This window comes from Mauremys mutica, chromosome 1, assembly GCF_020497125.1.
Source record: "Mauremys mutica isolate MM-2020 ecotype Southern chromosome 1, ASM2049712v1, whole genome shotgun sequence".
Classification (NCBI taxonomy): domain Eukaryota; kingdom Metazoa; phylum Chordata; order Testudines; family Geoemydidae; genus Mauremys; species Mauremys mutica.
In genome coordinates, this window is record NC_059072.1 from 303,485,268 (window position 1) to 303,512,910 (window position 27,643).

At 45.9% G+C, this 27,643-nt stretch overlaps 1 protein-coding gene across 1 annotated transcript; it reads left to right on the plus strand.

Moving 5' to 3' along the window:
* The first annotated feature begins 11,036 nt into the window (after window positions 1–11,036).
* SERP2 (stress associated endoplasmic reticulum protein family member 2) lies at window positions 11,037–25,434 on the plus strand. The gene is made up of 3 exons (XM_045012961.1): window positions 11,037–11,554; window positions 17,240–17,312; window positions 25,051–25,434. The coding sequence occupies exons 1-3, from the start codon at window positions 11,471–11,473 to the stop codon at window positions 25,089–25,091; spliced, it is 198 nt and encodes a 65-aa protein (XP_044868896.1). The 5' UTR covers window positions 11,037–11,470; the 3' UTR covers window positions 25,092–25,434.
* The last annotated feature ends 2,209 nt before the right edge of the window (window positions 25,435–27,643 follow it).

The window sequence follows — 27,643 nt, forward strand, 5'->3', positions numbered from 1 at the left end:
AATTTTTACAAATCTAAATGAATAAATAGGTCAGAGTAGAAGAAAAAAAGATGAATTCTGGAGATACTGTAGAGGGAAAAGTGACCTTCTTCTTAAGCATCTGGTACTAGCCACTGTCAGAGACAAGCTAATGAATAAGATGAACCACAGCTCTGATCTGGCATGTTCCCATGTAACTCCCAAATTCCCACCTAAGTTCTTTGGGGAAAGGATGTTATTTTCCAGCTTTTGATGTGCATACTTGAAGTGACTTAAAGCACTGTGTAAACTTAAAATGCTAAACAATGATGATGAGAATACATCTGAAAATATAAATATAATAAAATTCATCTTCATAGATACTGGTGGATTTGAAAATAAAATAGCCCGAAGTTGGTGGCAATTCTGTACTGTTGGGTTATTCCAAATACCCAGTCTGCGCTGGTGATAATTCTTTTAATATTCAATTGTCATTTTATAGCACAATCTGCATGCTTCCTAGAAGACAATGAAAGGCATAGGACCAGATTCTGAACTGCGTTAAAATGGTTTATCCCCATTGACTTTAATGGAGCTATTTTGATTTACACCAGCTGTGACTCTAGCCCATAGTATCTGCCTATAAGGTAGTGTACTTACCATCCATAGCACCCCCTTGTGTCGGGGTGAGACACTGCTAGGAGTTCTCATCTCTGGTGCCTCCTACTGTCCATCTGCCTCTGACCAGGGCTTCTGTGCCTCAGCCCTCCAGCCAAATCACATCAAGTTCAGGCTCCTTCCAGGGTAACAAAAAGGTCCAATTGAAAATCCAAGCTAAACATTCAAATAATAATGGTACTACTCTCGGGCTCTATAAGCGCTTTTACTCTCCCCACTTCAGAGCCTCCACCGCAAGAGCCTAGCCTGCTCCTGCAGCATTCTTCCTTTGTTGCTTCTCATCTTTTCCTAACTGCCTCTCTTCTGCAGGGACTCTGGCAGCTTCCCATGGGATCTCCCTGCCCCTTGTCAGCCCTACCTCAGGACTTCCCCCACAAGAGCCTGTGCTGCTCCCTGTGGGGCCTCTTACCTGACTTCCTAACAGTTCAAGCCCTATCTCAGGGCTCCCACCCATAGGAGCTTGACGCTGCTCCCTGTGGGTTCACCTACCTCCTTCAGACTCCCCCCTCCCCAACTGAGTTTGCCACTCTGTTTGTATAGGTTTTTTCCTAACCCTTTCACAGCTCGGATTACGAAGTGTCATTAAGTTGCCCTATCATCATCAGCTGGGGGCTAGCTGCTAGGTCACAGGATGATCTAAGCCTGATTTGCCTCAAAGGCCAGCCAGCCTGTGACACTGCCCCAAAGAGGTTACAATCTAAATGTTTCATATGACCCTAGAAGCGTTGGTATCACAGCAATATAAACACATGGCTACTCAGGTTAGCCAAATTCTCCCCTTAGTATACTGATGCATTCCCATTGAAATTAACATAGATGCACCTGTGCGACTAGAGAAGAATTTGTCCTATAACATAAAATGTGTTGACTTTGCAGTTTGTGGCGACTGGTGTCAGATGATGGTTAACAGTATAGAAATCCGATTCTTGCAGAACCATTGAAAAGACTGTGAACTACAGCTACAGCAGGGTTATACTTTCAGTACCAGCCACAACGGACAGCACAAAGCAAAGCAAACTCGAGCCTTGCAGATGAGTTCTTAGTACCATAGTATCAAACCAACACATCAGCCATGTTGACCCTGGACATTTGCTCCAAAAATGAATGGCTTACATAAGAATATAAGAATGGCCATATTGGATCAGACCAAAGGTCCATCTAGCCCAGTATCCTGTCTTCTGAGAGCAGCCAGTGCTAGGTGCCCCAGAAAGAATGAACAGAGCAGGTAATCATCAAGTGATCCATCCCGTCACACCCATTCCCAGCTTCTGGCAAACAGAGGCTCGGGACACCATCCCTGTCCTCCTGGCTAATAGCCATTGATGGACCTGTCCTCCATGAATTTATCTAGTTCTTTTTTGAACCCTGTTATAGTCTTGGCCTTCACAACATCCTCTGGCAAAGAATTATACAGGTTGACTCTGCATTGTGTGAAGAAATACCTCCTTCTTTTTGTTTTAAACCTGCTACCTATTAATTTCATTTGGTGACCCCCTAGTTCTTGTGTTATGAGAAGTAAATAACACTTCCTTATTTACTTTCTCCACATCAGTCATGATTTTATAGACCTCTATCATCTCCCCCCTTAGTCGTCTCTTTTCCAAACTGAAAAGTCCCAGTCTTATTAATCTCGCCTCATATGGAAGCCGTTCCATACCCCTACGCATTTTTGTTGCCCTTTGCGGTACCTTTTCCAATTCCAATATATCTTTTTTGAGGTGGGGTGACCAGATCTACATGCAGTATTCAAGATGTGGGTGTACCATGGATTCATATAGAGGCAACGTGATGTTTTGTTTCCTTGTTGATACCTTTAGTGATTCTGCCCGTTCTTTAGGCATCAGCTCCCTCCTGTTACTGTTTTAAAAGAAGGAGTCATTTTGGGAGAGAGAGTTAGTTAGTTATACTCCCATCATCAGCTGATATTGGTCCTTAGGCTGATACACCCAGACATGGAAGAATCCCCCCACCAGAGGGGATGGGGGGGGGCAGGATTGCCCTCTCTCCCCCCCACACCCCGATTTGCTGCTTAGTTTGTACTGAGCATGCTCACATGGACTGAACTTGCTCAGTAACACTGCTGAAGCTGGCTGCCCTCACTCCGCGCCTATCCCCGCACCCCCACTATCAGCAGGCACAGGTCGCCTCTGCCCCCCAGCATAGTGGGGTCCTCCCATAGCAGCTCTTACACCATCCCCATTGTGGCTACTGTGCTAGGGATATACCCAGTACCTCCTGGCAATCTTCTGATTGCCAGCTGAAATACTGGCCCCCTCACAGCTCTTGGCAGATGGCACAAGATAGAGCAGCCCCAAGGAAATCAGAGCAGTGCACAGCCAGCCCAGGATGGAAAAAGCACAAAGGAATCTTAGTGCCACCTTTGCACCTCCTGAATTGTGCTGTACTAGTGGCTGTTGCCAAAGATCTGGTCTTACATCTTTATAGAAGAATATCCTGTATGGAGATTTGGAGGACACCGTATTTGTCATGCTCCGATGCTTGAAGAGCTTTGCAAAGCAACAAGTGAAATCTCATTGGACCTTATTTTGCCACTCTTACTCCTCCATGAGTAGTCCCACTGCAACATCACACCACAGACCTGCATGTAATTAGTCTGTGGTTGTTCCCCTTCCTCTAACCTTTGTCTTCTTGTTTGTCTGTCCTTAGATTCTGAGGTCCCTGGAGCACGAACTGCCTTCCTTGAAAGCTCCTAGCACGTGGCAGGCACCACTGCCACAAATCTTGGACCAAACGGGAAGCAAGTTCTAGAGCAGAGGAGCCCTGCTGACTGTCTTAAACTAGGGGGTGGTCCGATTGCGCACCTCTGCTGATCACAATTACCCTCAAGTTACAGGGGAAGAGAGACATGATGAGCTCTTATGAAGCCAGAACCCAAACCATTTGTGGCTTTTATAAGTTAACAAAACCACCTTAAATTGCGCCCCAGAATCAAATGGCAGCTGGTTCAGATCATGAAGCCCTGCTGCGATATGCTGCCCATACAAAATGTTGCTTAATAAGTAGGCCACAGAGTTCTGCACTTATTGCAATTTGCCACGTGTTTATAGGCAGAATCTCCACATCGAACATACTGTAATAATCCAGTCTTCTGGGGAGATCAGCATGGGTAACTGCAGCATAAATGATATAAAGTGCTCTTGGCAACCGTGGCTCCCCCTGGATCCAGAAGCAGGTGGGGGTCGCACCAAGCCCCTCAGATTTTGAGCCTAAGCAAGCTAGAGATTTCTCCCCCACCCAGCTTTTCTGACTATTTATATGGGATGGAACACTCATCCGCTAGTCAGAATCATAGTTATTTTTAATTCACCCATTGTATGATCATTAATTACACCAATGCCATGGTGATAGGTATATAAACCTGAATAGAACAGAACTGGAGAGAGATTTTGCAAAAAACGCACACAGGTTATCTGCATAACCCTGCACAAGTCTGAATAGGCTGGGGGTGAAATTCTGCCTCTGCTGAAGTCGGGGGGAGTTTGGCCAGTGACTTTAAGGGGACCAGGATTTCATCCCAGATTTTTTTTCTGAATGGTGCCCCTGAGCTTTGTTAAAAATGTGGAAATGTGTGTGTGTGTGGGGGGGGGTATTTTTAAAGCCCGGCTGGGTTTGTTTATTTATACTTGTGCACTGAACAGTGATCACATGTTAACTCAGGATGCCACACCAGGTAGCATGTTCTGTTGGCTGTGCACATTCACAACGCAAGGCTGTGGAGTGGGGCCACGGGAAGCTCCATATCCAGGGAGCTGTGAGGCCATGCAGATGGGCGGTGTGCCTGAGTCTGCCGTGCAACATAGCTCAGGGGCAGCCTTCACAGCACGGCTGCAGAGGCCACAAGCTACACATCAGGACAGAGGTGGGCAAACTACAGCCCGCAGGACCGTCCCGCCCAGCCCCTGAGGTCCCGGCTGGGGAGGCTAGGCCCTGGCCCCTCCCCCACTGTCCCTCCTCTCCCCCACGCCACCACGCAGGCAGCGCTATGGGCGGTGGGGTTGTGCGCTCCTGCCAAGCAGCACGGCAGCGTGTCTGGCTCTGGCCGGGCGGCACGGCTGCCAGACCTGGTAAGGGGCCGGGGCAGGGGGGTTGGATAAAGGGCAGGAGGTCCCAGGGGCAGTCAGGGAGCAGGGGGCTGTTGGATGGGGCAGAGGTTCTGGGGGATGGTCAGGGGACGGAGGGGGATGGATAAGCATGGGAGTCCTGGGGGACCTGTCAGGGGGCGGGGGTGTGGATAGGGGTCAGGGGATGGGGAACAGGAGGAGCTGGATAGGCGTGGAGTCCCGGGGGGCCTGTCAAGGGACGGGGGTGTGGACAGGGGTCAGAGCAGTCAGGAGACTGGGAGCAGGGGGGTTGGATAGGGGGTGGGATCCCGGGGGTGGCTAGGGGTGGGGGGTCCCGGGAGGGGGTGGTTAGGGGACAAGGAGCGGGTGGGGTGTTGGATGGGTCAGATGGGGGCGGGGTCCAGGCTGTTTGGGGAGGCACAGCCTTCCCTACCCAGCCCTCCATACAGTTTTGCAACCCCAATGTGGCCCTCAGGCCAAAACGTTTGCCCACCTCTGCATCAGGACTGTGCAGAGATTGCACAAGTGTTCTGTGCCCAGCCCCAGACATTGCAGGAGGATTTTATCTCTCCCTGTCTTCTACCTAGTGCTCCCCTATGGGCAGGCAATTTACTTGGCCTATTCACATGGCCAGATAAATCATACTGCCCTTGTGCTACTAGAAATGCCACTCAGTCAACGGGATTCCCAGAAGAGCACAACGTGACCCAAACAACATATTAACAGTAAGACAACTGTGGACAAACACATACTGTTCACTTGACTAGCAAACCGGAAAGCCACAAGCAACAGGTGGCTTAATATATTTGCCCTCCCTCTTTATGATCCCAGCACTGGTATTCTTTCCCCATCACATAAATAACCTTTATTTACATGTCTGTCTCTGCAGCATATGCAAATACTAGATGCAGGCAGAAAACTGTACACATCTGAGTCTCTTTTCCTGTGACATCAAGTACGTTTGCTCAAGGCAGTTTCCTATTAAGAGATCTGCATCAGCCGTTGTTATGCCAGCTAAAGAAAATGTTGAAATATACTTCTGAAAAGAACTTCTGATTAAGCTAAACTAATCTAAATCAATAAACTATGCCAAGGTAGTCAACTCCTGATTATCCAAATCGCAAGGGTGATCTCTGTATTAATGTATTATTAATTATTTTTTTATTATTTATTTATTAATCTGGAACATGCTTAGAGTTTACAATACCAAACATAATCAGAAAATCAGTAGGACGGCAGTCAGCTGAACAGAGGAAAAGGCTGGCAGTTTGTTCAACAGGGAAGTTCAGAGCATCAGGATTCTACTGTATTTAGAGGTTCTGAGCGATGTATCAAATGAAATAGGAACCTGAGCTAGGATACATTTGATACACATGTTCTCAAGCTTTCAAAGATTAATAGAATCCAAGGCCAGAAGGGATTATTGTGATCATATAGTCTGACCTCCTGTATAACATAGGCCATAGAATTTCCCCAAAATACGTCCTTTTGAACTAAGCATATATTTAAAAATCAAACACAGCACACATCTAATCTTCATATAAAAATTGCCAGTGATGGAGAATCCACCACAACTCTTGGTAAATTGTTCCAAAGCTTAGTTAATCTCACTGTTACAAATTTATGCTTCATTTCCAGTCTGAATTTGTCTGGCTTCAAATCCCAGCCATTGGCTCGTATTATACCTTTGTCTGCTAGACTGAAGAGCCCATTATTAAATATATGTTCCCCATTTATATAATTATAGACTGGAAGCAAGTCATCTCTTAATCTTCTCTTTCTTAAGCTAAATAGATTGAGTGCCTTGAGTCTATCACTATAAGGCAGATTTTCTAATCTTTTAATCATTCTCATGTCTTTTCTCTGAACTCTCTCCAGTTTATCAACATTCTTCTTGAATTGTGGAAACCAGAGCAGGGCACACTATTCAGCAGTGCCAGTGCCAAATACAGAGGTAACATAACCTGTCTACTCCTACTCAAGATTCCCCTGTTTATGCATCCAAGGATCTCACTAGCTCTTTTGGCCACCGCATCACAGTGGGAACTCATGTTCAGCTGATTATCCACCATGACCCCCAACTCTTTTTTGGAGTCACTGCTTCCCAGGATAGAGTCCCCCTTTTTGTAAATATGGCCTGCATTCTTTGTTCTTAGAGGTACACATTTACACTTAGCCATATTAAAGCTTGCAGTTGAGCATCTCAGAAACTTTTTTATTTTCTCCACACATGGCATTTGTTTGACAGAATTTAAGCAGTGATTGTCTCTTGTTTTCTTCTTTTACTAGAAACAGAGCACCCTGGATCAGCAGAATATATGTCCGAGTAGGGAGGAAACTACAGAGCAAAGACCACCACATGATTAAACGCGCTCAGTCAATGATGGAACTAAGTGTTGTGGCAATAAATTATTCCCAGTTCTGACCATGCAAGAAAGACAAACTGTTTGCTGGAGAGAGATCATAAGGGGTGGGTCAGATGACAGAGGAGAAGGCAAGGAGGACAAGAAGGAGAGCATTCAAGTTGCTTTTTTTAAGCTGTGACATGAAAGCAGAGCCTGCAATAACAACTGGCCAATTAGAATTGGTGCACATTTGCAGCTGGCAAAACTAACAACCCCTCCACACACAGACACACAAAGAAAAAGAGAGAGAGGAGGGAAGTGGAAGAAATAGATTACTAAACCAAAGGATAAAGGGATTGTTGCCATTCTTGCCTTACCCTTCATGAGCTGCACTCCTCCAGCATGCCTTACCACACTGCTGGACCATACACCAGCAGGACTCCTCAGGGGCTCCCCAGTCTTGTCGTGGGCAGTTTGGTGTGGGTGCAAGTTACACTTCTTGAGTGCCTAATGACAGCCAGTGCAGGGGCTGAGCCTGATAACATCAGAGTCAATGGTAATTTCAGCCATGATTCGGCAAAGCACTGAAACACGTGCTTACCTTTAAGCATGTGCTCTAACTCCATCCTTAATCAGCAAAGTGCTATTTACTTCAATGGAATTTATGCACATGCTTAAAGTTAAAGCATGCACTTAAGTGCTTTGCCAAGTGGGGTCCTCTCTCATTGACTTTAATAGGAACTGCAGTAGACCCTTTGAAGAGCAATACAGAGATATTACTGGTGTTGACACTTGTGTAACGTCAGATGGGGAACTGAACATGGCATTTCCAAATTTGTAGGCCAGACACAATTAACTGCCTAGTCACACTACAGCCGGCTACCAGGGGAAGCTCTCAGAACTTCTACACTGGGGCCACCCAGCACTCTGGGGCTGGGACCATCCAGCACTCAGGCCACCTGGTGCTCTGGGACTGGGCCGCCTGGGACTCAGGCCAGCTGGGGCGGGACTCCTCCAGCCGTGGTGGGGGCTCGGGGCTCCCGCAGGGGAGGGAAGGGGCCTCAGGCAGAAGGGGTGGGGCCAGGGGCTAGCCTTCCCAAAGGGGAGCTTCACACGCCACCCATGCTTTTAAGTCCCTTAGGCCCAGATCCACAAAAGTCTCTAGGATTCTAACTTCCACTGATTTCAGCAGAAATTAAGGGCCTAAATACCTTTGAATCTGCGCCTTAGTTTCTCTAGGCCTCAATTCCCCAGGGATGCACTTCTCTACCTCACATGGGTGTTGTGAAGATAAATACACTAAGGATTGTGAGGCACTCACATACTATGGTAATGGGAACTATATAAGTACCTAGATAGACAGTGCTATATTGAATTTGTGGCTGAAATCCTGGCCTCGCTGAAGTATTATCTTTGAAATCTTTACTTCAGTAGCTAAACATTTTCTTCGAGAAACAATATTGGGGAAACATTATCAGTTAATATATTTGTCAGCTGAGGGTAGAATTCTTTGAGCAATGCACTTATTACTTTTTCTTAACTACATATATTATGGCAGGAGTCACCTGTTACATGTAGTCTTACACATTATTTTTCTTAGTACACGAGTAACATGCTGTCTTTGAAGGAACACTGTATTGCACTTACTTTGATGATGTCACTTTTGCTGGGAAGCTGTTGAAAGCAGCAAGAGAGTTTTCTCTTTGCTCTAGCTTGAGTCAATTCCGGCAGAGTTGCTTCCTGGGAGCTTGGCATTGCTTTTTGGGCTGAGATCCCTGAAGGAGCTTGTGTGCTGTCTGTAACCTCTCTGTTCAAGGATTGGTATACATAGCGTAAATAAACAAGTTACACTAAGGCCTCGTCTACATTACAAAATTAAGTCAACCTAAGTTTGGTCGACATACAGCCACCACAGTAAATACTGCAGTTTTTCATGTCCACACTACCCTCTTTCTCACAGCGGCATGTTTCCTCACCAGGAGTGCTTGCACCAGCTTAAGTGGGGCAATGTGTGGGGGGCTCACAGCTGGAGCCCCTTCGCCCCAACTGTCAGTCCCACAAAACTGGGTAACTAGGCAACAAAATGGCAGATTAAATTCAATGTTGATAAATGCAAAATAATGCACATTGGAAAATATATCCTAACTATACATATAAAATCATGGAGTCTAAATTATCTGTTACCACTCAAGAAAGAGAATCATTAGGAAATGGGTAGATAATAAGACAGAAAATATCATGTTGCCTCTATATAAATCCATGTTACGCTCACATCTTGAATCTTGAGCAGATCTGGTTGCCCTATCTCAAAAAAGATATATTGGAATTGGAAAAAGTTCAGAAAAGGGCAACAAAAATTATTAGGGGTATGGAACAGCTTTCATATGAAGAGAGATTAATAAGTCTGGGACTTTTCAACATGAAAAAGAGACGACTAAGGGGGGATATGATAGAGGTCTATAAAATCATGATTGGTGTGGAGAAAGTAAATAAGGAAGTGTTACACAAGAACTAGGGCACACCAAATGAAATTAATAGGCAGCAGGTTTAAAACAAAGAAGAGGAGGTATTTCTTCACACACTGCACAGTCAACCTGGGGAACTCTTTGTCAGAGGATATTGTGAAGGCCAAAACCCTAATTGTGTTAAAAAAAGAACTGTTCTAAGAGCCTTGATAACAAAGAATCTTCATTTTTGCTTCCTTGAATGGAAAGTTTGTGTCAACCAGGAGCTACTGAATGTGTTGAAGCAGGGCACACATACCAATAAGGGCCTGATCCCTGTTTTTACAAAGCACAAGAAATATAGATCTGTACACAACTCTGAAATGTACTTAAGGGTTGGTTGGTTTGTTTTCTTCTGTGATCAGAGGATCTCTGTGTGTCAATAGTTACTGATATAGCAACACTTATGATTGAGAGATGACCCCCCACACACACACAGTTACATCTCTAATGCAGTGGTTCTCAAACAGGGAAGGCCACAAGCAGGCTTCAGGGGCGGCCACCAAAGAGGGCCAGCATTAGACTCACTGGGGCCCAGAGCGGAAAGCCGAAGCCCCACGACATGGGTCTGAAGCCTGGAGCCCCATCACCACGGGTTGAAGTTGAAGCTTGAACAATGTAGCTTTGTGGGGACTCCCTGTGGTGTGGAGCCCCAGGCAATTGCCCTGTTTGCTACGCTCTAATGCCGGCCCTGGCTTTTATATGCAGAAAAACAGCTGTTGTGGCACATGTGGGCCATGGAGTTTTATAGCATGTTGAGGGGGGCCTCAGGAAGAAAAAGGTTGAGAACGCCTGCTCTAGTGGACAGCTGTTTGTATCTGTTTCAGCAGAGAAGAGATGGCAGACCTCAGTATTGGCTAGATAGATACTAGATACACCACAACCCTGAGTAGCGGGCAAGTGTAGGAGGAAATAAGGCAAAATAGGAGGAAGGTGCTTGTGAGACAAGACCCATTTTCCCCCATTCCCCTTTCCCCAAATGTTTGTCCCCTCTGGGCCCATCTCCATACTTTTGACTTTGCTGCTGTTCCCTTCCCCCATGGTGTCCCTAGCTGCTGTTTGCCAGAAGCTGGGACTGGGTGATGGGATGGATCACTTGATGATTACCTGCTCTGGTCTTTCCTTCTGGGGCACTGGCACTGGCCACTGTCAGCAGACAGGATACTGGGCTAGAAGGACGCTTATGTTATGTTCATGTTTTCACCCTGGTCCTCCATTTGTATCCCAATGTTGGCCAGGGAGCAAACTCTGAGGGCATGTGAGGGCAGAATTAGGGCACCACTTACAAGGTTGTTACTGAGTCAGCCGAAGGGGAAGAGAGATCTGACCCCAAGCGCTCTCCACCATCCCCCACTCCCGCAGCCGCAGGACACGCCCACGCTGGGCTACGCGTTAGAACGCTCGCTCCACCCCTCCCTCTCAAACCACCAATCAGCGCTTGGCAGCCCCCTCCCGCAGAATCTTGTCTGTTGCAGCGCTCCATGGATGGAACGCTGAGCCAGAACCTCGGGCCGATGCGCGACTCGAGCCCGGGCAGCTCCCTGCCCCGCACAGTGCAAGCGGGATGCGCGTTCGCAGCCGGGGGGAAGCGGAGGCTGCAGGCAGCCCTAGTACTTGCCGCCTGTGTTTAGGCAGCAGGGGGACCGGAAGGGTAGGAGGAAGCAGGAGAGGGTTTCCTGAGATGAGAGATTACTTCCGTCCATCCATCCTGCCAGCCACCCTCTCCTCAGTCTGCAGCCGGCTGGGGGTACTGAGGAACCAGCATCGGGTCTCGGGGCAGTAGCAGCCACGCTTGCTCCAGGTCAGGGGGGTGTTCTTCGAGGGGGTGTTCTGTTGGCTCGTCACAAACCAGACCCAGAAGCCTCCGGAATTTCTGAGCTCCCTAAATCTCCACCCCAGAGCGATGGTGGCCAAACAGCGGATCCGGATGGCTAACGAAAAGCACAGCAAAAACATCACACAGAGAGGGAACGTAGCCAAAACCCTGGTAAGGTGACATGGGAGGAGGGGGCAGAGGGGATTGCGAGGAGGCATGGCTTCTCTCTGCCCATTCCTCGGCTCAACACGTAGGGAGGTGTGGGAATCGTGAGCTAAAGGGTTAACAGACTACCCGAGCCCCGGGGTGGGGAGCAGAGGGTGACCCTTCTTCTCGTGCTGCTGACGGGAGTAAACCTTCCAGCCTAGCTAGGGGTGTAGAACAATCAGATGGTTAAATCACGGGCTCCTGTCCCAAGCTGAGGCAGAATGGAGGAAATGTCACACCTCGATGACTGAAAGTGTCAGTGTCTCATGGAAAACACACAGCAAAATCGTTCACCAAGCAAGGAAGAGACTGACACACACACACACCTTCCATCTAAACACCCAGAAGGAGGAGAGTCTGTAACACAAAGAAAAATACATGCACACACCATCCACTTGAGAAGAGAAAATGTAGCACACACAACACATCCATCCCCATGTAGGGGGACTAACATGCAACAATATCCAGCAGTGCTGGCTGCCGCAACATTATAGCTGTTGGAAGTGCACATGGAGGTGTACTCTCAAAGAGTTCTAGATCTCTAACAGGGACAGCACCAGTGGGAGTTATTGTGTTTTATTTCCCGTGGCATCTGTTTTTTAAGAGATTAAGTGCAACCTAAACTTGACCACTTTGCCTAGTCAATACAAAGAATATGTTAATACAAAAGAGGTAACTCAGATGGGATCCCATTTCATCTTTTAGGGCTCACTTCTGCCCTCAGGTACACTGGGAATAAAATGGAGCCCTTACTGAGTTGGCAGCTCAGCTGGGACAACAGCCCTCACACCTGATGAGGCAATAGCCTTCCAGCTAACAAAATCTTGCTTATTACTTTAAATAAAGGTGGCACATATGCTCCAGTTGTAAACGCTGAGCTAGAAAATCGAAGAGCGTAACTGTGCACAGATGCATGCATTTTGTTATTAGCAGTGGACTGGGCTGAGCCACTGACATTTCAGCTGCTTAAATTCAGAGTGTGCAAAAGTGCTCTTAGAAAGCTGGTTAATGGGAGAGATTTTCATTTGAGCTCTAGCTCCCCTTTCCTCAAAGTTGTTTAGAGCTCTTGCTATTCTAATTCCACCCACAAAACCTTGAGTGTTTATTAATAGCTCACTATCCTTTCAGAGCTCCCCTCCACACCAAGAGTGAACTGTTTCAAAGAGAAGCCTGTTACTATAATGTCAGGGAACTGCTGGAAATTCATAGCTGGGATTTTTGCTTTGCCAAGAAGCTCTCAACACGTAGGGCTTGTCTACACCTGTAAGTGTAAACTGTAAGGCTGCAACAGCGCCACTGTGGGGCTTAGTGAAGATGCCACCTATGCCAACGGGAGAACGTCTCCCACTGGCGTAGGTACTCCACCTCCCCGAGAGCGGTACCTATGTCAATGGGAGTAGCCCTCCTGTCAACATAGCACTCACTGTCTACACCAGGGGTCTCAAACATGCGGCCCGCGGGCCGCATGCGGCCCGCGGAGCTCTTCCCTGCTGCCCGCGGAGCTCCCCAGGGGAGCTCCGCAGGGGCCCCCCAAGAGAAAAGCGGAGGCTCCCGCCTCCGCCCCTCTCCTGGAGCCTCGGCGCATAGAGCGCCGAGTCTCCGTCCGAGCGCCTGAGCCCCGCCCCGATCCGAGCCGCGTGGGGAGGGAGCGGGGCTGGGAGCTCTGGGCTGAGCGCTGCGCTCGGCGTGGAGCTCCCAGCCCCGCCCCCTCACCACGCGGCTCTGAGCGGGACCGCCGGAGACGCGCTCGGGTAAGGGGGGGGGGAAGCGGGACCCGCCGGGGCCGGGCTGGGGGGGGGGGGAAGGGAAGCGCTCAGGGCTGGGGCAGAGGATTAGGGTGCGGGGGGATGAGGGGTTCATGATGTGGGGGCGCTCAGGGCTGGGGCAGAGGATTAGGGTGTGGGGGGATGAGGGCTCTGGCTGGGGCTGAGGATTAGGGTGCAGGGTCCTAGTGCCTGCCCTCCGCCAGTACTGGCAAGGCAGGCTTCCCTTACCCTGAGCCTCTCCAACCCCAAACCCTCAGCCCCAGCCAGAGCCCTCATTCCCCCCGCACCCTAATGCCCCAGCCCTGAGCACCCCCACACCATGAACCCCTCATCCCCCTGCACCCTAATCCTCAGCCCCAGCCAGAGCCCTCATCCCCCCGCACCCTAATCCTCTGCCCCAGCCCTGAGCGCCCCCACATCATGAACCCCTCATCCCCCCGCACCCTAATCCTCTGCCCCAGCCCTGAGCGCCCCCACATCATGAACCCCTCATCCACAGCCCTCACCCCACACTCCAAACCTCTTCCCTAGCCCTGAGCCCCCTCGCATCATGAACCCCTCATCCACAGCCCTCACCCCACAGCCCAACCCTCTTCCCTAGCCCTGAGCCCCCTCGCATCATGAACCCCTCATCCACAGCCCTCACCCCACAGCCCAACCCTCTTCCCTAGCCCTGAGCCCCCTCGCATCATGAACCCCTCATCCACAGCCCTCACCCCACAGCCCAACCCTCTTCCCTAGCCCTGAGCCCCCTCCTGCATCATGTACCCCTCGCCCTCAGCCCCACAGCCCTCACCCCTGCACTCCCTCCTATCCCCAAACTCCATCCCAAAGCCTGCACCCCCACCCCCTGCCGCATCGAGCACAGAGCCTGCATCCAGACCCCCTCCCCCACCCAAACTCCCTCCCAGAGCCTTAGGCAGTAAATCTAAGTGCGTGTTTTGTCCTTTGAGTGAGGTGCATTACTGAGTGTATATATTTATTAAAACTGCGCGCGCTTAGGGGAGGAGGTGGAGAAGAGACAGGGCAGGGGCGGGGCCTCATGGAAGGGGTGGATTGGGGGTGTGGCCAGAGGCAGCAAGGGGGCGTGTCAGTGATGCGGCCCTCGGGCCAATGCACTAGTCCTCATGCGGCCCTCGGGGTCATTTGAGTTTGAGACCCCTGGTCTACACCAAGGGTTAGGTTGATATAACTGTGTCGCTCAGAAGTGCAGATTTTCTACACCTTTGAGCATCGTAGTTATACTGAAAGTCTGATTTAGGCTTGGTCTACGCTAATCTCCTAAAACTCCCCCATCCTAGAATCCTGAGTGACTGAGCTAGCCTAGAAAATGGGATTTCTTTTCAATTAGATTTGGCTGTAATCTAGCGTTAACCTGAGTGAATCACCTTAAAGGTGACCTGAAATGCTCTTTTAAAAATACATTAAAACTGCTGACGTTTTCAAATCCTTAACACAATAGATCGAGTTATTTTTTTTAAAATGCATTTTAAATTAAAATGTTTTAAGGTTGATTTAAAAATGCCTTTGTTTTTTCTTTACCAAAAGGCACGTGACTGCTTTTCTCTATTGTTCCTACCACTCACTGATGTGTGAAGCAGCTTCTCTGAATGAAGTGTCTGTGACTAACAACAGACCTTATCTCTGGTGAAACAAATTGTCTGTGACTTTCTTTTATTATTTCGATGCCTCTCCTGTTCCTGATAATACGGAGCACTTAGGGTTTGATCCTGTGCCCCTTTCAAGTCAATGGAAAAAATCCCACTGATGAAAGATGGAGAATTAAGCCCTTATGTAGCACTTTTCACCCAGAGATTTTGAAGTGCTTTAAAAAGCATTATTAGCACTGTTTAAATAGATAGGGGAAACAGAGACACAGAGAGGTGGTATGACACACCCAGGTTAAGAGGGCAGTTCAGTAGAAGAACCAGGGATAGAACTGAAGTCTTCTGATGCCCTATCCACTGGATAATGCTACCTTCCTCTTTTCTGTCATCCGTTTGGTTTTTCTCCTCTCACTCTTCTTTGTTTATGACCTTTTTGCTATCCTTTCCCTTCCTTCTCTCTTTTTTCCCCCCTTCTCTCTCCCAGTCTGCTTACTAGCTTCTCTCCTCTCACCTCATCTTTTGCCATTCTCCTTCCATTGGCCACTCTTCTGCCGTCAGCCTCCACTCACTTGGCACTTCTTCCACGCAGCGCTTCTAGAATTAGATAGTAGCACCAGCTCTAGCTTTCTAAAAATCAAGCTGTTTGGATCAGGACTGCAGACCCATTATTATTCATATTTGTAGCATAGTACCCCCTAGGGGCCTCAACCAAGACCAGGGTTCCTTTGAGCTAGGCACTGTAGAAACACATAGTAATAGACAGTCTTTCTGCCAAAATGCTTACAGTCTAAACAGACAACGGTTGGGAGAAAGCAAGTATTATTGTCGCCATTTTGCAGATGGGGAACTAAGGCACAGTGAAACTAAGTGACTTACCCAAAGTCACACAAGAGGTCAGTGTCAGAGCTTGGAATTGAACCAGGTCTCCAGGGACCGCAAGCATCACACAACCATCCTTCCTGTATGCACAATTCCACAGCTTGAACCCAGATATGACTATCAATTCCTCCTTTACTTGCCTGCCCAGTCCTGATCTTAGTGCTGTGTGAATCCTCTACTTCTATTGATTATGTCCATAGTATCTCATGTCATCATATAACCATCTGCTCATGTCTTGGTTGGTAAGAAGCTTCTAAGTCCACCTATCCATCTCTTCCCTCTGTGTGGTCCTTGAAATATTAACATGTTTGTATTTATTCTTAGTTATAAAAGCCTCTATCTAGTGCTCTAGGCTCCAAACAATAATCATACATCAAAACAGAAGTCAGTAGTTCAAAATGTCCATAGAAGACCATCAACTTCTTCCTTCCTTCCTCTCCCTTTCCAAGTGACCTATTAGAACATTCAGTCACGCATCCTTAAAATAAACTGACTAGAGTTCCGACTGGTATCAGGGGGTAGCTGTGTTAGTCTGTATCCGCAAAAACAACAAGGAATCTGGTGGCACCTTAAAGACTAACAGATTTATTTGGGCATAAGTTTTCGTGGGTAAAAAACCTGCTTCTTCAGATGCAGTTAAACAGTTCCGACTGTTTATCAAATGTATATTTAACTTAAGGATATTTTTGGCACATGCTGACCAAAATAAAATAAAAAATGAGTGTCCTTTGATATTGTTTTTAACAATTTCCTCTCCCAGTGGATGGTAATTGGCTGTATGATATATGTTTTGTTCTAAAGTGACAACCCAGTCAGGGAACATAATTATTTTTCAAGCATCCCACATCTATTAGATATCTCAGAAAATACCTAAGAACATGTTTTCTGTCTCAAAGAACTTAAAATACAGATACAACAAGAGAGACTACTAAACAGCCCAACTGTGGGAGGGAAGAGGACAGAAATAGATAAGCAAACATTGAGGAATAAAACTCACTTTACCTTTCCCTAGAGAAATTCAAGACGACTGATCTGCAGAGAATCTGTGAGAGGCATTATTCTATTTAAAGGTGGGGCGGGGAGAATACGGGAGATTTCAATATTGTTGAATTAAACTGTCTGATCTACTGTAAATACAATTATCCTCTATTACTCTTCCGTTAGCCTATTGTGCTTCAGCTTTTCCTTTCAGCTTCGTAGCATTCCTGTGAAGCAGTTATGACAATGGAGTAAACTGTTTTACGTTAGACCTTTTGAGTATTTCACTGTTTGAGGTTTGAAGCTGAAACCACGCCAGTTCTTTATCTTGATTTTCTGCATCTATTTTTAAATGAGCTACCAAGACAATTGGTTAAACGGGTAACAAACTGAAATCTTCTTTTCCCCCCACATTTTAGAGGCCCCAAGAGGAGAAATATCCTGTAGGACCATGGCTACTGGCACTGTTTGTTTTTGTTGTCTGTGGATCAGGTATGAACACACCACTGAGAATAGATAAAGAAGGGGCAGGGGAGGGAGTTGAGCTGACAGTAGAAAAGCATTTAAGAGCCTGATGCAGCTCCCACTGAAGTCAGTGGCATGGTTCCCATTTACTTCAATGAGAGTGAGATCAGGCCCTAAAAGTTTGTGGACAAAATTCTGACCCAGGACGCATGCACACAATGCTTCCACTGCAGCCAATGGGAACCTCTGTGTGTGTATTTATGAACAGAATTTGATGCTTAGCATATAGTGCGGCTCTGGATCTGTCCCAGAGAAACGTACATGAGCATTTAGGAAAAGTTTCTGGAGATTGCAAGTGGTTTAATATATTTTTCCTCTCAAATCTTAAGCAATGAGTGATAATTATATAGTCTTGCTTAGAACAAATGCATCCTAAGCGGAAAGCTTTTTCCACTTTCAGTCTAAAACTGGAGTTTCATTTCTATGTGGGACTGGATGGCTCAGGTTCCATGTCCTATTCATTTTTCTTTCACCTCTAGGCTGCAGGTTTGAACCTGGGCTGGGATGGTAATAGTGTTACCATGTGATGAATGTGAAATATATTCAATGGCTCAAACAAAATGAGTCCTTTGTAGCAGTCCAGTTCCTAGCAGCCAGGTGTCCAAATCACAAAATCTGCATTACAGTTTGGCTGCAGGTGGCACACTTATTGGCAGAGTCAGAAAAGAGGTCACTGAATGGGAGAGATTTAACTACCTTCCAGAGCCGAGTTAAGACTCAGTAGCGTGCAGGAGCATATGATTCCACTTCCTTTGCTTTTGTACCCAGAGGAGTTTCTTTCCCCAAGTTGTCCATCTAAGATCTTTCACAAGAATTGACGTGTGTTTTATAGTAATTTTTTTAAGAGCCCCAATATGGAACAGGTCATAGGTAGACCCACCCTGGAGTAATGATTAGTCCATTGGTATTGCTCTGTTCATAGAGCTACCCATTGGTATTGCATTGCTTTCAGAAATGCAGTGCGACGACCTTTGTGTTGATGTCTGACTTTTTTGAGAACTTTCTGTTCCTATTTTTTCATCTAGTCTTAAAGCAGAATTTCAACTCCCCGCAAAAACAAATGGTAGTTATGGTAAATCCGCCACAGCCCATTGCAGCTAGATGTGTTCTTCTGATGCCTCATTCCTTATGCACTCAAATCTCTCCCTCTCAGATGGGAGTTTTTGGTGAATGAGGGTTGTCCCTGTAGTTATGTATTGCTAAAGCTAACAATCATGTAGAGCATAGCATTAGACTGCTGCAAACTCTCAGGCCTTCAGCTAGCCTGCAGCTCCCAACTCCATTACGTCTGTGGTGTCCTGTGAACTTTCATGTTTATTTATTCCCTTACGTGGCCTCTAACTAAGAATAAAGACGACGATGCTTTTTAGACACATCAGTTGTGATGTCAGTGTCTCAAGAAAAAATAGTTTCTTCCCATAACAAGACATCAAGTGGTTTCAAACATGCCCTGGCAGCAAGAAAGAAAGAGCAGGGTCAAAGCGCAGGGGAGGGCACCGAAGGATCCCAATCAGGGCTCCAATGTACTGGGCAGTGATGGCCAAACAGCACACATGCAGCCCCTGCCCCAGACCTCACAACAACAAAAACTCTAAGAAAAGTGACAAAAGAGTGATTTTTTAAAAAATGTAATTGAAAATAAGTCAATAAAACAAAATCAGAATGTTACTTATTTTTAGAAAATAAAACTATGTTAAACAGCTGAACATGGGAGATGCAGAGAAGATAAATAAATATGCTGGTGATAAATGACAGAAAGTACATCCAGTTGATTGCTAAGTAAGAACATTTTGTGATCTGGAATCCAACCCTGCATTCTTTACTCATGCTAACCAATCACTGACTGAAATGGGAGTTTTGCCTGAGTGAGAACCACTGAACTGGTTTCATTATCTGAAGAGACATCGTAATAATGTGGCTTAGATGTTTATCTTTGTCATTTTTAGAGCTTGGTCAGACTTTAGTCTTCAGTAATGTACTTGCTATAGCAATGTTTGTTCTTTCAGTAGTGAATCCATTAGACAAATGCCTCCTTTTCCCACAGACATTTTCGGGGCTGTTCTTCTGGGCTATTACAATCGCATACAGCTTTTGCTGTAACCCTTTTAATTATTATTTGCTTTGTGGGCCCCATCCCCAGGGTGCCAGGCACTGTACAACCATGTAACAAACAACATGGTACCTGCCCCCATTGCACATCTCTTTGCACCATGCAACCCAAAGGCCAGATTGTGCCACTGGATGAAGTACATGCATGGCTACCATTCCATTTGCAATGTGGACCTCAGTTTTGAGAGGGTGCCATTTTGGAAAGGTTTTTTAGGGTTATTGCTGCATGAGGAAGGGAATTCCTAGCTTATGTAGCTAAGATTTACAGATGTTAAAGCTAGAGAAGACCACTTGGATCGTGTAGTGTGATCCCTACATTTTGCAGGACTAGTCTCCACTTAATTCCTGCAAATGTCTTATCCACTATCCATCACCTCCATTGGTAGCCTCCATCCAATGGCTGTTACTGTTGAGAACTTTTTCTTAATGTCTAACCTGAACTTTTTTCCTTTCTTAGCTTCAGGCCATTGCTCCTTATCTACCATCTTCTGAGAATGGAATAATTCCCTTTCTTCATTTCTGTTATTACCTTGAAGGTATTTATAAACTGTGATCATGTTTTCTCCCAGCCCTCCCCTAGTCTTCTTTTTTCTAGAACATGCCCATTTAGTTCCCCCGCTCTCTCCCCGTAGGTTATAAACCCGAGCCTTGTGTCCTTGGTGTTGTGTTTGTATATACTTCCTAAATGTTGAGGATTGGAAAGAAACACAATATTTCAGGTCTGCTACATGGTCTGGCCTTATTATCTCTCTAGTGTATACATGTGAAGCCTATTTATGTATCTGATACCAGCAATGGTTTCTGTTCCATTTGCTTGTTTTGCAGGGGTGTTGCACTTGAACCTAATATTTCGCTTGCTGTCTTACTATCGCCCCTTGGTCTTTGGCAGACATCCTGTTTCCCAGATAGCTGTCCTCCAGTCTGTATCAGTGCCGCTTACTTCCTGTTCCTGGGTGTATGGCTTTCGTATTTGATTTCATCTCATTGCATGCAGCCCACTCTACAAAATGATTCTTATCCTTCTGTGTAACTGGCTCATCCTGCAAGGTTGAGATTGTCAACAGTTTGAGCACGGTTGAATTTACATCTTCCTTTAGATTACTAGTTAATGTATTAAATAATCTGGGTCCTAGTATGTGCCTGTGACACCACATATAGAGAACTTGCCATTTACAATATCTTTGCTCCTCAGATCGTCAGTCAATTTCTAATCCACAATTTGGTATTTGTATCTTCTTGGTATTAGTCACTATAGTAGAATAAAAATATACTGGTGTAAGAACAATCTTATTAAGATGAAGGTCCCAGACACCCAAAAGCTGAGGTACTATTTTCAGCTCTGCTACTGATTCACTGTCTGAACTTGGGCAACTCACTTAACCTTACTGTGCCTATGTTCACTCATCTGTATAAAGGACATAATGCTCACCACTCTGAGGCAATGTGAGGTAACATTAATTAAGGATTGCAAAGTGCTTTGAGACCCTAGAATGAAAGTAGCCATGTGAGCATGAAGTCTTATTGTTCTCTGGTTTCCAAGGCCAGCTGAGATTCTAATGTCGTGGTACAGGATCTGTACATCACTGGGGGATGTAAGTGAATTTACCTGAACTGCAGTTGTTTGGTAAATCCGTCCATTTATTAACTAAGTCAGTAAAGAGGGCAAAGAAAGGTAATTGTGTGGAGTGATCTATTTTAACAAACCCATGCTGGTGTAGAGATGTCTTTCTCCCAAATGTTTACATTGACTCTTATTTTGAATGTTCAGAGAGTTTGCCTAGAACAACTGTCAAGCTAATTGATCAGTGCATATTCTTCTTGTTACTTCCTACTCCCTTTGCCCTTTTTACAGGCACCTCTCCTGACCTACAGCATTTACTGAAGAGACTGAGAGCTTGCAAGATTTCCTTTGCAACTTCCTTTAGGATCTTCAGAGGCATTGTGTCCATGGTTATAGATACTTTGCTCCATCCGGCACTCTAGCACCAACTCTTTGTTACTCTCTGCTCCTGGCATCTCCAGCAATTGTCTAATAATATCCCTGAATCCTAAAGGAGGTTGTCCCATTTTCATTATAACGAGCTGAAAACTGAGCACCCATAGTTATTTATTCCAATCAAGATAAATGAAGCTTTCCAGCTAGGTTAGAGAGCTGACTTGTTTTCACTGGTCCTTCCCCCCTCTCTTTTTGACCCCTCACTTTTCTGATTGTATTTCTAGATTCTTTATTCCTTGCGACCAATTCTCTTCCTCCCTAGAGCTAACACAATTTCATTTTGCTGGTTTTTCTCTTTTATGCTCTTCTGTGGCTAGCTTGGACCTACTCATCTCACCCTCCTTTTCATTTCCTAGACACGCTTCCTTCAGTTTCATGTCTTCCTGTGTCCAGCTCTTCAGCCCAGATGGGTTTTTACGTTTGTCTTTCCTCTACCCTGCTGCCTGTTCCGACTGCAACTCATTTTATTCTACCAGCTTCCTTATTTCTGCAAGATTTGCCGCATGAACATGTAGTGGAAGGTTTCTGCCTTTTAGAGTTGGGGATTGAATCCAGCAAGGTACTGGGGATCCTCAAATCCCTTTGAAGTCCCCTGACTAGGCACACAATTGCAAATGCCACCCTTGGTCAAATGCCAACACAAAGCAGTCACACTGTCACAATGTCAGAGCACTCAGGACCATTTTAACGCCCATGCTTCATGCCTGCTAAGCCATCCTTGTATTTTTGATACTTGAGATGCTGCTATGCAACCAATAGAACTTACTCTGCTTGTTAATAATCCTTTGGATCTGTTAGTTACTAACAGGCCTCCTTTCTGAGCACTAATGTCCATGCTGAATATTGTCTCTTTCTAGTGCCTTCCTTTCTGTCCTCCCGTCCTCCCCGTTTTTCTTACTCAGCCATACACTCACTGGCAGTTATTCTCTCAGCTCTGCTCTCCCACCATTAAGTTATTAACGTCTCAAAGTCTAGACTCCCCACTTCCTTTCTCTCTCTCTCTTTGAACTTCCTCAGCAACTCCACTGTCTTCCTGTTCCTTGCTGCACCTTGGAGTCAGATGTTATTAAACAGATTCACTCACTGGTTTACAGGCAGAGCTGGATGCTCCCTGGAGTTTGGTTTTTATAGACCCTGTTGCAAAAATAGTAGCTTTCTACAGTACAATAGGTCAGGCAAACTGGGCCCAACAGGGTGACAGAAGCAGGTGTTTTTCACTAGTTTTGCTGCTTCATAGCCTAATCGACTTGTGATTCCATTTAGTATAATATTGCAAGAAGCTTAACTGACTGGACTGAAGGGCAAATCCCATTCGACTGAGGAATCCTGTTTATTTAAGCAAGAAAAAATAAACCTCAGAGAAGTGAATTATAAAAGCACATACAGAACAAAATACGAAACAAACAAAATCATGTATTAAAAACATCTACAAAATCAAAACCACAAACCCTACCCCAAGCAGAGTTTCCACCCAAAAGAACCGCCAGAGGCTCCATGAAATCCACTGTGGACTTTGCTATTGCTATTGATTTTCCACTGAAGGTGCTCAGATAACACAGTGATAAGTGGCAGTAAAAAGCTCTATGATAGACAGATAAGAAAGTTCCAGGGCCAGATCCTCAGCTGTTGGAATTTGGCATCACTTCCTTGACTTACATACACCAGCAGAACATCTGTCCCCTGAAGTTGGCCATTATTTTAAGTATTACCATTAAAAAAAAAAGGGGGGGGTTGGCCTTGTGTCCAAAATGAAGGCCCAACTCTGCAAACCCTTGTAGAGGGAGTCCTTAACCATGCAGTACGTCTGTAAACCGGCTGGAAACGTGCTTCCCAGGGTGGATAGATCGACATCTGCTAGTGCAGCTCAAGCTAGCACACTAAAAATAGCTGTGTGGCTGCGGTGGCAGCTTGGGCTCCTTGCCCAGCCCCTTGGGTACTTACATGGGTGGCTGGCCGGGGCCGCCTCCTGTGCTGCTGTGGCCACACTGCTATTTATAGCGTACTAGCTCAAGCAGAGCGAACGCGTGTCTGGCTAGCCCTGCTGGGAAGCACCCTCCCAGCTACTACGTAGCCATGCCCTCATTGACTTCAGTGGAACTTCTCAAGTGTCTGCAGGATGAGGACAGAGACTCGGCATAGATTACTGCAGCTTAGCAATCAAAGTGACACTTCCTGATTTTATGCCTTTTACCTTCTTAAGTTTTCCAAACACACACCTCAAAGCTCTAAAAGGGCAACAGATGAGGGAGCTCTATGAAAATACATTTCCAGGGCACGTGTCTTTTCACGGGATGTGCTCAGCATCTGCAGCTGCGTCAGCACAGCCTGACTCCTGCACTTGTGCTCATTGGTTCCAGCAGACGGATGCCATTCCAGAGCTGGGGGATTAGGAGGCAGTGATGGTACAGATGAAGAGAATTTATGTCATGTTTATATAATTAAGAACTAAGGCTCGATCCTGCAGCCTTTCAACATATTTAACGTCCCATGAAATCAGTGGGAGTTTTGCTTGCATGAGGTCTGCAGAATCAAGTCCTTAGTAATACATGTATTAACTATACTAAAGAACAGGAAATACAGTTACTCAATGCTTGGGTCCTTTTCTCTGTGGAGGTATAGTACCAGTTTGTGTCATCAATTTTGATACCAATAGAGATTTCTGTTTCAACCATAATGGCACAATCGGCCTCATGAGGATGGCCATACTGGGTCAGACCAAAGGTCCATCTAGCCCAGTATCCTGTCTGCCGACAGTGGCCAATGCCAGGTGCCTCATTTGCATTTAGCCAGTTCTGGTGAACTGTCCCATTTTGAAGACTATCTTCTGATTTGAGATTTGTATCCCTAACAGCTAGTAAACAGTAGTCAACACTGCTCTTGTTTGTGGGCTGCAAACACAGGCCCCAGTCCTGTGAGTCTTTGTGGGCAGACACATGTACAGTGGGGCTCTGCATGGGTCCACTGGAACTGATCTGTTTGCAGGCTTGAAATGACAGTGCCCCATCCGGGAAAACCTCACTCCCAAAAATCATCCCATCAGCTTCCATGCAGCTCCTCACATGAGTGCATTTTTGCAGGATCGAGCCCACGGTACAGAATAATATGTGTTTAGATGGCCCAACCCTACAAATCAGCTTTAGCAATAATTAAAGTAGGCCAGATTTGTGAGAGGTTGTATTCCTGTTACTGGTCTACTACTTATAAGGAGCCGTTTTATAAACAGCCCTGTAACAAGAAGTGATTGTTCCCAAGAAAGAGACCCACCAACTTGTTGAGTGTACGCAGCTGTGCCTGGCAGCGCTGCTGCACACACTCTAGTCGAAGGGGTCTAATCCCTCATCAGCGCCGGAGGATTTACGCATGGTACTTCCATTAGCATTCCTAGACGGTACCTGCATAATCCTTTTTGCATCAGTGGGGGGAGCAGGCTCCTACTCAAAAAAAAAAGTCCACTGATCGAAGCACTTTCTAGATAACATCTAATCATGCATGTGAGAACATGAGCTATTCAGCTGTTTAAAGCAGCGTATCAGAGTACAGGATTGAATTTCAGGAAAGTTAACCAGCATTTGAACAGCCTCTCTTTTTGCCTTGTTTCAGCTATCTTTCAGATCATTCAGAGTATAAGGATGGGCATGTGAGGAGCTGCGTAGATTTGACATTGCCTTTATCATCCAACATGGTGGACCAGATACAATTTTAGCCTGACATAAATGTGAAGAGCTCTTATCTGAGAGTACCTGTGTGTTTCCTCTTGAATGGGGCAGACCAAATTACCTGTTGACCTGTCATATCGGTTGCGTATGTGTTTTAACTGCCACAGCAGAAAAGGACATTTTGCTTTTCTATTGACTTAATGAGTTAACCACATTGGTTAGCTGTCAGTGCTATTCAGTTGATTTATTTCTTCTTTTACCTAATGTATTTATGTGTGATCATGTGAGTGCCTGTTTATCTACTCTGTACATTATAATTGTTTTATGCTGGAACTTTGTTTTTATTACAAATAAATATTCATGTTCAACTTGACTACATTTGTTCCATTTTTTCCAAACATATGGCAGTATAGACAGCCTTCCCCGCTTACCGCACACACTAATGGCCAAACCTTGAGGTCCTTACTCAGGCAAATCTCTCACTAGTTCTGATTTGCCCTCACACAGGTGGAAATCAAGAGTTGCTAGCGTTACATTATTTGGAGTTGCAACTGTTTTACACTGGTGTGAGATGAGAAATCAGGCCTACTGGAAGGTCTGCCTGAGTAAGAACTAATTAAAAACTCAGTTAGGACATTGGGAATAGTTACGTTATAGCCATTTAGGAATTATGTTTTCACAGCAGGATGGTTTCAGGATTTTCCTTTGATTACCAATCCTCTGACAGCTGTTTGCAAAGAATAGCCTTCCCTTCCCAAAGCAACAGGAGTGACTCGAGAGGAGATTTAGAGGAAAAGGTTGGCGTCCTGAGGTTCTTTCACATCCCTTTATTTTGGAAAGTCCTTTCTGAACCCCCAAACATGTTTAATAAAGTGATGATTGTTCTGTAGATGCTAAATGTCCATCTTAAAGAAACTTCTTCCTAGTGTTGCACACCAGGACAGGGAAAGATCGTTTCCCAACCCGGTGGGGGAGAGGGAGGATTTGCATACGCACAAGTGGCAGTTAGGTGACTAACCACAACTGACTTAGACCGTTAACTACCATTTGTGCCTTTGAAAATCCCCCCCAAAAAACGCTAAATTGAGATTTCAAAGAGGCCTAAAGTAGGTAGCATCCAACTCCCTTAAACATCTTTGCAAATCTGAGCCCCTAATTATGGTCTCAAAATGTAGTTTTTAAGAGAGGATATAGGAGAGAAAAGCCAAGACCCTTCTCAACTTTGATCAAGGGCCTGAACCATCACTGTGCTCCTCTTTTTATTCGTTTCAAAAACTGTTGGAGACTGAAAGTAAATTATCTTTGCCTGGATGGGTGGGAATAATATTAGAAGCATATTTCCTTTTGCTATCTCTCCCAGCCCCTCTTTATAATCCTACTCACAAAGGAGCAAAAACAGTCACTACCTGTACTCTAGGCATGCAGTCTCCAAGATGGCAATGCTGGTCTGTAATTACCTACTCTCAATTGCTACAGGCAGAATACATTTCTTTTCCCTTCCCCCGCAGCTGAATATTGCTCCCAACCCCAACTAACATGAAGTGCTGTGGGGTCTCACCTGTTGTGTCAGTGCATAGAGTCATCCAGTAAGGGATGGATTTGCAAAGGCACAAAGGAGAGTTAGGCATCCAACTCCCACAGAAAGTCAATGGGTGCCTTTGAAAAATCTGCCCTTTAGCTATCAAAAACAACAACCACCCCAGTTATTTTAAAAGGTTAGGGACAATTGTCAGCTCCTAACTCCATTTTTAGGCACTCAATAGAAGTGGCCTGATTTCCAAATATCAGAGGGGTAGCCGTGTTAGTCTGGTTCTGTAGAAGCAGCAAAGAATCCTGTGGCACCTTATAGACTAACAGACGTTTTGCAGCATGAGCTTTCGTGGGTGAATTGTCTTGCATCTGAAGAAGTGGGTATTCACCCACGAAAGCTCATGCTGCAAAACGTCTGTTAGTCTATAAGGTGCCACAGGATTCTTTGCTGCTTCTGATTTCCAAAGCGGCTGAGCACACCATGTTGTAATTACTTGTATAAGCAGAATAGCACCTAGAGATCAGGGCCGCTTTGTGCACTGTGCTGTACAAACACATAGGAAGAGAGAGTACCTGCCAAGAAGAGGTTACAATCTAAATAGGCATGACAGATAATCAGTGGAAGAAGAAACAGATACAGAAAAGTGAAGATGACTTGCTCAGGGTGTCACAGCTGATTATTCCTGGCTCTGCCATTAATAATAGAATATAGCACCTAGCTCTTACATAACGTGTGTCATCTGTAGATTCCAAAGCACTTTACAAAAGAGGTCACAGTATCAATACCCCCATTTTACAGCTGGGGAAACTGAGGCACAGAGAGGCAAAGTGACTTCCCCAAGGTCTCCCAGCAGGGCAGTGGCAGTGTCCAGACCCTCTCCACTCCACTCAACCCACATCCCAGTCCAGACCCTCTCCACTCAACCATACTATAGCTCCCATTGACTTCCACAAGATTTGTGGGTACTTAGCTCTTCTGAATGTTAAGCCACTTGTAGCCAGCTGCC

What these genes read in the sequence shown, in the direction of transcription:
- SERP2 (XM_045012961.1), top strand. Translation starts at nt 11,471, where the DNA reads ATGGTGGCCAAACAGCGGATCCGGATGGCTAACGAAAAGCACAGCAAA. An exon ending in GGAACGTAGCCAAAACCCTG is followed by an intron (nt 11,555 to 17,239) that starts GTAAGGTGACAT and finishes CCCACATTTTAG; the next exon opens with AGGCCCCAAGAGGAGAAATA. An exon ending in TTTTGTTGTCTGTGGATCAG is followed by an intron (nt 17,313 to 25,050) that starts GTATGAACACAC and finishes GCCTTGTTTCAG; the next exon opens with CTATCTTTCAGATCATTCAG.